General features: G+C 36.3%; 1 protein-coding gene across 1 annotated transcript; it reads right to left on the reverse strand.

The window, feature by feature from the left end:
* Positions 1–12,425: 12,425 nt before the first annotated feature.
* On the reverse strand, positions 12,426–12,857 carry LOC141487478 (uncharacterized). Its single transcript, XM_074186566.1, has one exon. The coding sequence runs from the start codon at positions 12,855–12,857 to the stop codon at positions 12,426–12,428; it is 432 nt and encodes a 143-aa protein (XP_074042667.1).
* Positions 12,858–13,143: the final 286 nt, after the last annotated feature.

Genomic DNA, 13,143 nt, shown 5'->3' on the forward strand with positions numbered 1-13,143 from the left:
AAATTTATAGGAGACACTTTACAAGGTTGAATCTAGTAAAATGGGTATAGAAAGTGATCTGTCTACGCGAAGTAGCTTGAAGTACGTTGAAGTAACGTTCTAGTAACGAGGGTGCATCAATGGAACAATGCAAATTTTTTATATCATAATAATACTTTATGAAATTGTACGTTCATGGTAGTCATGGAGAGGCATGGTACACGCCATCAGTTCTAAATGCAAGAAACTTCAGAAAACGCCTTTGCACCTTTTCCAAGGTTTCCTAATGTACATTATAGAGAGGATACCGAATCAAAGTAGTATACTCTAACTTGGAGCGAACGAGAGATCTATAAAGTATGGTTAAGGCGGTAATATTAGTGAATGATTCACAGTTGCGCAGAGCAAAGCCAAGCATTTTTCAAGCCGATGCCGTGATGGTATCAGTGTGGTCAACAAATGTCAACCTGCTGTCAAATGTCACCCCTAGATCTTTGACAGCTTCTCCGCGAAGGAGTATTTCATCCTTGAAAGTATAAAAATACTCAATAATATTGACATTACGTGTAAAAGCGCAAGCTTCACACTTTTTAACATTCATTGCCAGTTATCTATCAGGTCTAAATGAGACTGGAGGTAAGAGCAGCTCTCTGAACTTGTGATAGATGAAAAGATCTTCAAGTCGTCTGCAGTAAGTTTGTTGCCATACGAAAGCTCGGAGGTGAGATCATTCATGAAGATGAGGAAAAGCAGGGGTCCCAGATTGGAGCCTTGTGGCACATCGGATGGTGATAAGTATGGTGCAGATGCATTATTAAAAACAACAGTGGTTCTCTGATCCGAATAAGAGCGTAGAAGTTGAGTTAGCGAGAGATTTGAACCCGTTTGAGCTATTTTCCCTAGTAAGATGGAGTGACCGTCGGAGGCATTTGCAAAATCTATGTATATAACGTCAACTTGCCCTTTTCTGTTCATTACTTCTATTAAAATATGCTTAATACTGCAGAGATTCGATATACTGAATTTTTTGATAGAAGCCATGCTGTTTTGCAGAGATCAGGGGTTTGACTTATGGCATTAGCTGGTAATACACAGATGTCTCAAATGCCTCCGCGAAGTTACACAGAATAGTAGTTTTCAGTATTCTCTGGGTTTCCAGATTCAAGAATTGGGCAGATTTTTAAATGTTTCCATCGTTCAGAAAAATGAGATTGGCTTAGGATTGTGTTGATTGTGTTTTGACAATGGATAAGCAAAAACCTGAGCACAGTCCCTCACTAGGAAACTGAAGTCATTTTATTGGGTGATTTCCTAGGTCAAAGTACTACTTGTTCCTCTGTGAAGGGTGTTATGAAATTATTTTTTCCTCTCATAGTATCAGAGTTGCACTCAAGATGTGTATGGTGGGAGAAAACACTGCTAAAAAACGCAGCAAAATCGTTTAATATGTCTTGAGGGGCATCTAGTATGGTGTCTTTGTTTGCATTGAACGAAATTCCAGAAGCTTTTTGGGAAGAAAAAATAAACAATGAATTGCCTGAAATATAGAAAGAATGAACAACGACACAGACAAATGTTAAAATATTTTGAGCATAATGACTACATCAGCCACCTATATATAATCTATTCAATCTAAATGGGCTTCTAGTAGCGCGATAAAACAAATGAATTGTTAATCAAATTCATAACCAATAAATAGAATATTAAACGACTTCCGTATCAGCAGCAGAAGTTACATTTTTTGTGACTATTGAAGGAATGAGGGAAATTGAAAACTGTGCCGTGTGCATTCTTCAACCTTGTAGTTACTTGTCTTCATGGCTCTTGCCTTTCGAAGGGCATTGCATTCACACGAGAAAACGATATTCGGAAGTACCACATTTCAAAAAGAGAGGAGGATCTTGCTTCTTCTATAGTTTATCCATCATCGGCACGTTTGCCTTATTGTTGAATTTGTACTGTATTTCCGTAATATGTGTTGTAGATAAATTTAAATGTATGTTAATAATAACAGACCAACTTACAGGATTGTATGGATTCATACTTTATCTTGTGGTGTGGTTCAAAGTACCCTTCTATTTGAAAGCTTTGAATATTATTTCCGAAATCGTCTCTGACTCATCCAAGAATCCTAAATTTGAAATGGTTTCTTCAGAGGACCGAAAAAAGTTCCAATTGATATATCTGATAGGAAATGTGGTAGTCTTCATGTCACACGCCTTAATTGTATACCATTTTTATGAGCTGATTCACCACTATGGAATAAACTTGACATTATTATCGAAGCTCATTGTCTTCATCAGTACTATTTTCCAAGTGACGATTAATTCCACCATCAGTCTACAAAACCTACTGCAATATCACTTGTTGAAAAAATGGTATTCGAGAATGGGGAACGATTTGGGCGATACTTTTAGATCGAGTAGACTCATTGGTTCCTTGGAAAGTATACTTGGTAGCCACATAAACATGAAAAGAAAAATGACTTTATTTTCCATATGTATGAACGAGTATTTCAATCCTACTCTCCTTGTTTTTCTGCTGACTTCTGTTGCAATGCTCATAATCAACTTTTATATTTTCATCACGCCCCGGGATGAACATCATGCTCTGGAAGTTAGATCGCTACAGTGGCGTACGGCGATAATAATTATGATGTTGGTTGCGAATATAATGGTTATAGACCGTCAAAATATGGTAAGCCATTAGATAACATTTTTTGTTTCTCTTAATATACAACTGATGATTTTACACAATGCAGACGTGTATAATAATAATGCTAGTCATAATAGTTTATTGAATCCTTGACGATCATAGGGTGATATAGAATACGTCGAAATTTTTATAAAAATCGTCACAAAAACGTAAGATATAACAAATTTATATATAAAAAAGAAACAAGAGAAAATATACTCAATATATTATTTGATATAAAACTTCCTGATTGATTAAAATATTTAGCAACACTGTGAAAGAAACCGTTGATCAGAAGTTCTTTCAGGGTTTGTTTGAATATGTATATATATATATATATATATATATATATATATATATATATATATATATATATATATGAATAAATAAGTACCATTCTGATCATTCCCATATTGATTTCAATTCAAGAGCCTATTGGGAAGCTAACCGGAAATGTCATCGAAAAGCGAATCCACATGTTTCTAGAAATGATATGAAATCGAGAAAGGTTAATGCACTCAACCTGCTGGAAAATAATTCCATGAATCAAAAGATAAATAAATAAGTACCATTCTGATCATTCCCATATTGATTTCAATTCAAGAGCCCCCCTCTCGGGTTGAGTGCCCTGAGTTGAAATCTTATTCACACGGCTTAATTATTTACAATCCTTAGAAATTCACAATCATAAACATTGCGGGTGCAACCTGTTAAATGATCAAATCGATTTAGTTCACACCGGTTTTCAAATTGGCATATCCGCATTGTAAATTGTGAATTTAGGTACTCAAGCAAGCAAAGTACCAAGCCAAGAGATCGCGGTCGAGTTCTGCTCGGTGAACCTGAAAAGGAAGTGTTAGTTATCTGTTAGAAAACTTTTTATACTCACAGCAGCCGCCTGATAGCGACTATTGGGAGTGGTCTCTGGTTCTGCTTCGTTGGCCTCCTGTGTTTGTCCCTCTCTCAGAATCTGAGGCCATCCCTGTTTAGTGCATTGTGTGCGCTGGATTGTCGTGCGCTCGAATACTGTCAAACATGTCCTCTGCGTTTTTTCTAATATATGCGTCTACAAGCATTAAGGATTATCGGTAATATAGCGGCCTTTATCTTCAGAAGATTCACTTTCAATCCCATTTTCCTTCTTCAACCTATTATTGGTAATAGGTTTTGTCGGGCAGATTTAGCCATTCCTATTCTTTGCCGGATGTGACACCTGGATGTTAATCTTTTGTCTAGGTTGACTCCCAGGTATCGTTGGTCCACGGAATCTCTTGTAGGTTGAAGATAACGTTTCCTTCCGGGTGTACCATCCTCCGGGTGAACAGTATTGCCTAACTCTTGTCAGGGTTTATACTGATCTTCCACAGGTTGGCTCATTCCTCTAATCTATCTGCCTGTTGCAGCAATTATCTGATGACGTGCGCTTGGCTTCTTGATCTCGCTAGCAGAGCTGTGTCGTCCGCGTAGAACGCCAATTTGTTAAAGTTGTTCTCCGGCTTGGGCACGTCTGCTGTGTATACCGAGAAGAGGTGTGGCGACATGACAATGTGCCAAAGTGTTTTCGTTTGGTTATCCGATTCACTAATGACTGCATTGTAATGCAATTTTCATCTGAGAGAGATTTTCTTATCAATGTTCCTCTTCAGTAATTTATAATTTTTTTTTACCATTACATCATCTGCCCTCTTGGATAACCAAGCCAAATCCTTTAACATTTAGCTCATTTGGTTAAGTTCATGTGAAAATTTGATTTTTTCACTTTTCTGGAGTTCTGATCAATTTTTCTGTGAGACTATTTTTCTACATTTGTTGGTGGATTGAGAACCAAGCGACATGTAGCGATTTGTCCGTGTTGATCAGAGAGACCCGGGTTAAGATTAGTGGTTTCAATTAATTCAGGTGTATTCGACCCAACATAATCAATAGCAGAAGAACTTATACAGCGTGACTCACGGTCGATGGTAGGTTAGACGTTTCTGGAAAACGCAAAGCATGATTTTTCTGAAAATTTCTCCTCTCACATTTCGTTATCTGTTCTATCGATCTAAAATATTTTCAGCATTGCGGCGTTGCCACTTCTATCAAAAAGTCCTTGCAACTTTATTTTTTTGAATGAAACACCCCGTATATTAATACATTTTTGGAATCGCTCTGGTATTTTACTACTCTTTTGTTAATAATGTCCTATACCTATCTCTATCTGTTTTCGAGATAAAAAATAAATTGTGCTAAATATGGTCCAAAACATAGCCTTAATTGAGATTAAGTTGTACATCATTACTCTCAATTCATGAAAAGTTGATATTTTGATGATAGTTTGGACAAACTCGAAATATTTGAATAACACCAAGAAATCGACTCCATATCATACATGGCGTGCTAAAATTACTATTATTTCCAAAATGAATGCAAATATCGATTATTCAAACGAAGTTCTTATGAAGTTATTTATTATACACATGAACAAAGTGATCAAATAATTGTCAGAATGTGTAAAAAATTCAACCAAATGTATCCTGAATTAACACCAATGAACGAGAGGAAGTTTGTAAGGTTACAAAATAATTTCCTTAACTATGGCTCAACGTTTCCAGGGAACAACTGTACCAAAATCAGTCATTTCTAGGTAAAAAGTAAGATTTTGTAGGCTAAAACATGTGACAGTACAGACAATAACAGAATAGGATGATTCAAAATATTGTAAACAAAATATAACATTTTCACAATAAATGCTGAAAATTTTGTTCATTACATTCTAAACACTTTTAAATGTTTTTTTGTACGCGACTTGTGGTTGCTTTTTCAATTTCCTGGGGATCCAGATCTTCAATACTCCGCACTATTCGCCGTCGCAATTCTGATTTGGTAGGCACTGGAGTACTGTATACCCTTTCTTTCAAAACACCCCATAAAAAAAGTCAAGTGGCGTGAGATCGGGTGAACTCGGTGGCCAATCCCACGGCCCTAAACGCCTAAACCAACGATCGTCGAAGAGTTCGTCCAGTTTCCTGGAAACTTTCTGGGTGGAATGAGCTGGCGCTCCGTCTAGTTGAAACCACGAATTCCTATATTCCTCTAAAGGCAAATTTTCAAGAAAATCGGTTCCAGTCGTCCTTAATATTTGGAGATATCTCTCTGCATTCAGTGTGTCTTCATAAATAAAAAAGCTAATTTTATTGTTCTTCAGAATACAAAAAACATTCAGGTCAAATTTTTCTTGAAAACCCATTTCTTTTGTAACATGAGGATTATGATCAGCCCAAAAATGTTTATTCCTTCTATTGAAAATACCATCCCTCGTAAATTTGGATTCGTCGCTCCAAATTATTTTTGACAAAAATTCCCGATCTTCCTGTGTATGAATCAAAAGGGATTCACAAAAATGCATTCTGCGTTCGAAGTCTTCTGCTTTTAAAGCTTGAACTTTGGTAAATTTATACGGATGCATTCCGTGATTTTTCAAAATTCGTTGTACTGAAGCATGTGATACACCTAAATCTTTTTCAAAACCACCGCACACCAATGCGTTCAAAGTGTAAGAAACGATATGGATTTTGAAGAGGAAACGTTGCTTCTCGCCATGTTAATTGACGAAGATGGTGAACCTCAAAAGTAGGTATAAACTAATCTTGTTTCTTAATAAATAGGTATAGTTATAAAATTGACCTGTATATTTTTTTCTAGAAAAAAAACGAAGAATTTGGATTCACGATATTAACTTAACTCGTGAAATTCAAGGAAAATTTCACACATTATATCACGAACTAAGAGAGGACGAACAGCGCTTTTTAATATATTTCAGGATGACTGTAGAATGTTTCGATGAAATATTAGATCTCATAAAAGAGGACATAACAAAACAGTTTACTCATTACAGAGAACCTATAGGACCAGCTGAACGACTAGCTGTAACACTTAGTAAGTAACTAACGAAATAATTACTTTTAAAACATAATTTTTATTTGTTGAACAAGTAAATAACGAAATAAGTATCTACCTAATTAAGTATTGCACATGTTTTAAATGTTGGACGGGAATTTCGTTAGTGAAGTTCCAAATTTTTCATACCAATCTACAGAAGATTCACTGTCATCAAAATTGGATTCTTATGATCCCGGTCTGTCCAGAGAAAAAGAATTTTCAGAAATATGCACCACAGGATTGGAGTAAGCCTCAGGTTGTGGAAAAACGTACGAGTTTGTAGACCTGCGTCGCTCTTCCTCATCCAGATGCTCCAATTCTTGCTCCATTAGTAGTTGTGATATTTTAAATTTAATGATAGCCTGTCTTCTTTTTGAAAATTTTTTTACAGTCTTAACATATCCTTTGAATATATCATCAATGTCATCACATGCACTTTCTGCAGTTTTCCTATCAAAATAAGAAATAACTTGCTCTACAGATGATGAAGATGATTGGTGTTTTGCTGGCTGATTTTGCCGTTGGCTTAACTGAGTTGCTGGTGCTTTGCTGAATTCATGTTTTTTGTTCTTTTTTGCTGGTGGCTGATTTGTACCAATTGGCTGACGGTTAGTATTTGTTTGCTGCATGTCAGAAAGTGATTGGGTACTTTCACTAGGTGTCTGTGATTCAACCGAAGGGTCATTTTTATCTGCTGTTTCCTGACATTGGACTTGATTGTGGCCTTGTTCAGTAAGTTCAGATGATGGTGGTTGTCGTACTGACATTACGTTTGAATGTGTTTTGGCAACTGCCAAGGAAGGTCGCAAAAATTCCATTTGTTGAGCCCAAGGCCAAGTTTTATAACGATCCAAGATCTTCGTTTCTTGTCCAGTGGTGGTTTTTTCGGTTCTTAAATATTTACTATAGAAATCGCGTAGGTTTTTCCATTTTTTCTTTATTTCTTCACCTGAAACAAGTTAAAATTTTTCTTGATAACATTTTTATTGCTAATCTATTAAAATGCTTTGAGAAAATATTTATTTTTAGGATATCTTGCAACTGGAGATTCATGTAAAACTATTGGCCATAGTTTTAGAATGGGATTTCGAACAGTGAGTGCCATAGTTTTTGAGGTTTGTACTGCGCTTTGAAACCATATGCAACCCTTATACATGCCTGAACCAACTGAAGAAATATGGGAAAAAAGTATAAATGGTTTCTACAAAAAATTGCAATTTCCAAACTGTTTAGGAAGCATTGACGGAAAGCATATTACCATAAAATGTCCGGATAAAACTGGATCTAATTACTTTTGTTATTTGCAGAAATTTTCTTACGTTTTACTAGCTATCGTAGATTATGATTACAAATTTATCTGTTGGAGGATATGGCAGAAATAGCGACGGTGGATTGTTCGAACAATCTATTATGGGGCAAAGACTTGATAACAAAACCTTTAATGTCCCAAAAGATAAACCTTTGCCATTTCAAGATGAGTGTATACCTTGTGTTCTTGTTGGTGATGAAGCTTTCCCACTAAAGGAATATTTAATGCGACCTTTTCCACATCGTCAATCAAAATCTGATCTAAGAAAAGAAGTCTTTAATAAAAGGTTGTGCCGAGCACGCCGTGTCGTGGAAAATGCATTTGGAATGTTATCCAATAAGTGGCGGCTTCTCTTCAGACCTATTGAAGTAAAAGTTGAAACAGCCATAATTATTGTTAAAACTGTTTGTGTATTACACAATTACTTGCTCATAAAACAGTGTGACTTGCCATCCAATTTATTAGAAGAAAATGAAGCGTACCCTGGAACCATTAGAAATAGAAATGATAACAGAAGACCAACAAATACTGCATTTCGAATTCGTCAAAGATTTGTTTCGTTTTTTAATGACAATAATTAATAATTAAAATAAATATTTTAAGAAAAATACATTACCTACTACAAATATGTTATTTTGTACTTACCAGTTACCCCTTCAAACGACTAGGCAATCTCGTCCCATATTTTGTCTTTTTGCTTGATATTTTTATACTCACTATTAGTGAGATCATACAAAATTGGTTTAACACGAAGACTTTCGATAAGCTCCTCTGTGCTCAACATGTTTTGTCCTGCAGAAGATCGCGCGAATTGAGCGGGCAAATAGTGTAAGCAGCGTTCTACCGCCGAACGCCAAGCGAGACGCGGACAGTTCGCTGCAAAACAAGAGGGCGCGTGTGGTAGATCGGTTAGGTTTGCCCTCCTTAATTATTTTACACGCACAGCGTTTGAACGCATCGCCACCGCGTCCGCCACCGCGTTCGCGGCCGCTCCTGTTTGCGCGAGCCTTAATTCAGGATACATTTGTTTGAATTTTCTACAAGTTCTGGCAATGATTTTATCACACTGTCCGTGTATAATAAATAATTTCATAAGAACTTCGTTTGAATAATCAATATTTGCATTCATTTTTGGCGATTTTTTGAAACACCGTCAATAACCATTTATCAATTACTTACAAAAGTCAACAAACTGTCATAAGCTTGATATTTCCACGGCTACCTAGAAATCAAATTTTTTTAAAATTATTTTTTGTACAACTGTTATTGAAAATCTCTTTGATAGAAACACTTCAATCAGAACACCTACCAAAAAATCATTTAGAAAAGTTCACACATGCAGTTCGTGCTATTGGTAATATTAAATCCCTGTGAAGTTATTGACGATGACGAAGTAGTATTCAGTCCAACTGTAGAAAGTCCTTCATGACCAACCAATAATCCTCCTTAAAATAACGTGAGTTGGCGTATGTAGTTGTAACATATGCCTTGTAATCCAAAGATCGTGTGTTCAAATCCCATGGACCCTATAATTTTTTTTATTATCAGCAGTAACGTTATACAAAAAAATGTGTATGATACATTTGTTAAAAGTGATTTTATTTTGCTCGTGAGTTTGCTCCACTTGCTGACGCTCGTTTTGCAATAATCCCCACTTACAAAATACAATGCAACTTTCAACACTTGTAGGTAAAACGTGAATAACTATTTTTCCACAAAAACGGCTTAATTAAAAAAACTGAATGATTTAGGTATAGGGACCTGTATATCATCTTGAAGCATTTTTCACCATCTTTCAATTTATCGAGTGATATACAGGGGGTTTCATTTGAAAAAATGAATTTTCGACTACTTTTATGCACAATGGAAATAATAGTAATTTTAGCACGCCCTGTATGATATGGAGTCGATTTCTTGGCGTTATTTGAATATTTCGAGTTTGTCCAAACTATCTTCAAAATATCAACTTTTCATGAATTGATAGTACTGATGCACTTAATTTCAATCAAGGCTATGTTTTGGACCATATTTAGCACAATTTATTTTTTATTTCGAAAACAGATAGAGATAGGTATAGGACATTATTAACAAAAAAGTATTAAAACACTAGAGCGATTCCAAAATGTATTAATATACGGGGTATTCCATTAAAAAAAAATAATTGCTAGGACTTTTTGATAGAAGTGGCAACGCCGCAATGCTGAAAATATTTTAGATCGATAGAACAGGTAAGGAAATGTGAGAGGTGGAATTTTCAGAAAAATCATGCTTTGCGTTTTCCAGAAACGTCTAACCTACCACCGACCGTAAGTCACGCTGTATAATTTACTGTTGAAAATGTTCTTGTATTTTCATTTATCAGAAACGTCATGTCGTAAGAACCGAAGAGATCTTTCAATTAGGCATATTGTATCTATTGAATTATGAAAATGTGAAAAGTTTTAGGAATTCAGTCATTATTCATTCAATGTACTTAGAATATTCTAGAATATTCCGAAGACATCCTAAAAATTGATGGCATTAATGAAATGGAATGAAAGAATCCAATAAAACGTGACTTGCATTACATATAGTTGATATATCACAAATTCCCCCAATAAATGTTCGGAAAAGGAAACACAGCTAACGACTGTCTCACTACAAATGAGCATGTTAGAAGGCAACATGCACTTACCACAAAATATTGAGATGATCCAAGGAACAGATAGCTGTATAGTGTGTATGTTGAGACCTTGCGTGGAAGCTGCCCAGTGGATTGTTCCTTACAAAGGGTTTTGTGAGCATTCCAGGAGAAGGTATTCTAGAAAGCCCCATTTCCAGAGGATCAAGGGTGGCAGAGTGATATATGCCGTTACCATAATGACAATATTAGCCCTGATGTGAAACCTCCATTATCTTTCAAAAAATTGTTCCAAATATTCTGTGAGATGCCTTTCGATGCTTGCTGATGAAATATTTGGTATCTACGGAGTGTGCCTACATTATGTGTTGAGAAAGAACGCCCGATTTTTCACGGAGGCTATAAACGTCACATGCGAAATTTTCGAAGACAAATTCAAAGTCGGGATGAGTACCGAAGCTTCTTCTAACTGGAACAGACAATTGAGATGGAGATTTTTGATAGGAGGTGCCGTACTGTATACTTTATATGCAACGATTTCTTTAAATTTGTACATGAACGTGAGGATTTTCGGATTCAGCTCCGAAATTATCTTCAAATTGGTGGTTTCAATCGGCGCAATGCTTTCGATAACTTTATATCATACGTATCTTCAACACTCGGCACTGAACCGTCAGATTCTGGAAAAGGTTTATTTGAGTATATTTCAGGATCTGAAAAACAAATCACGATCAGAGATGGTCGCAGGATCCTTGGAGAAAAATGTTGGTGAGCAGATACGAACCAACAGAAGAATGTATTTATTGTACAGCTACATGAATAAATTTGTCAATCCAGCCTTTCTCTTGTTTCTGATGATGTCTGAAATGTTTCTCATTATCACCATTTACATCTTCATATCATCTGTTGATGAATATTATGAACAGGAAATGAGGTTACTGCAGGGCCGAACAGCGTTATTGATTGTGCTAATAATTGTGGCAATGAACCAACTAGACCATCAAACACTGGTGAGTCTCATTTTTAATAATACATGTGTTATTGAAGTAATAACTTCTTATGGGAGAATAAACCGCTTCGTTACCTAACGCGTTAAAGCGCCAGTCTCTCTGGCTTCCCCTTCTCTCAGGCATACGTTAGCGGATGGCAGGCTACTCCTCTCTTGTCGAACAAATGCTTCTGTCCTCTCTTCGCATGACTCAGTGTTTAGTGTGCGATGACATATACTGTTGACAGTATTATAAAAATATAACCAGTAAGCACGATAGGATAGAGTGTTGTACCTGAAGCACACAGAAGTAGATACAACCTTTTTATAAATCACAAAGCAAACGTCTATGGATTCGTTTCAGATACCTTTTAAACTGATTTTTGAAAATTTTTTGACAGGGCGTCCAAAGGTACAACACTGTGTTGTGTTGTACCTTTGTCCACATTACGTTGTACCTGTGGACAGAGAACAAATTGCCTTCAATTAAGAATAAACAACACAAACTAACATAATCTTTATTATTAAATCAATCATAAGATGACAAACATGATTACATTGTATGTATCAAATGCAGGGGTAAATGCTTTTGCGAATGCCTGGCCTACGAGTTCAGCTACGTCATACAAGCTTATAGGACGTCCAGGATGGGTCATCATCCACTCATTAGATATGGTATTGTAGTAGATTTTGTATGGCCCAAAAACAGTCCTGTCAAGAGGTTGAGTTCTGTGTGAGGTGTGCGGTGGCAACATTGATAGCACAATATTATTTTTCTTTCATTTTTAATCTTCCTCTTTGAAGATAATCACTTGGTGATCGAAACACGTGTCGAGGTGTTAAAAATAACGATTTGGTGTTGGGAAAAAACTCCAGTAATATCCATTACTACACCAAAGGTTCCAAACAGTGCATCATAAATTATTTTTCTTCGCCAAATCAATCACGGAAACTGCAATATGGGACTCATGATTATCGAGTATTAGTAGCACTTTTTCTTGCTCTGTCGGCTTAACGTGGGCTATAAAATGCTGCAAGTACTGGGAAAAAAGGTGCTCGTTTGACCATCCTGATGAATTTGCCCCTCCAACTGAGCCCGGTGGTGCACCATATAACATGTGGTCTTTGAAAAACACACGAGGAAATATCAACATGGGCGGCACATGGTTACCGATGGCATTAACCGCAGCAATCATAGTTACATTGATCACCCTTTCTCCGGATGTCATACTACCTAGTTGCTTTACACCTTTTGAGGCTATTATCTTAGGTGGTGCATGGACTGAAGAATTCCCGGTTTCATCTAAATTATAGATATTGGCAGGGGAAAACTTATAGCGTGACATTACTGTTTCAAGATTGTTAAAGAAAGCTTGGATATTTCCTTTGTTACAACTGGTTGACCTTGCCAGGCTTGTAGCCTCGGGTTTCCTTAATGACAATGTTGGATGTCGATTCACGAAATGTCTTAGCCATTCTTTGCCTGCAGTTGCATTTGTAGTCCAATTGTCTGGTGTTTTTATCTTGTTTTCACGTGCGTACTGAAATGCTAAGATTCTTGCATCTTTTTTTTGTGAGTCCATAATGAAGCGACACTGCCTGTGCCAAGTATTGCTCCAACTGTGATTCTTG

Source organism: Leptinotarsa decemlineata, unplaced genomic scaffold, assembly GCF_025532065.1.
Source record: "Leptinotarsa decemlineata unplaced genomic scaffold, Ldec_3_MD MMD2_P_RNA_scaffold_2, whole genome shotgun sequence".
NCBI classification, from domain to species: Eukaryota; Metazoa; Arthropoda; class Insecta; order Coleoptera; family Chrysomelidae; genus Leptinotarsa; species Leptinotarsa decemlineata.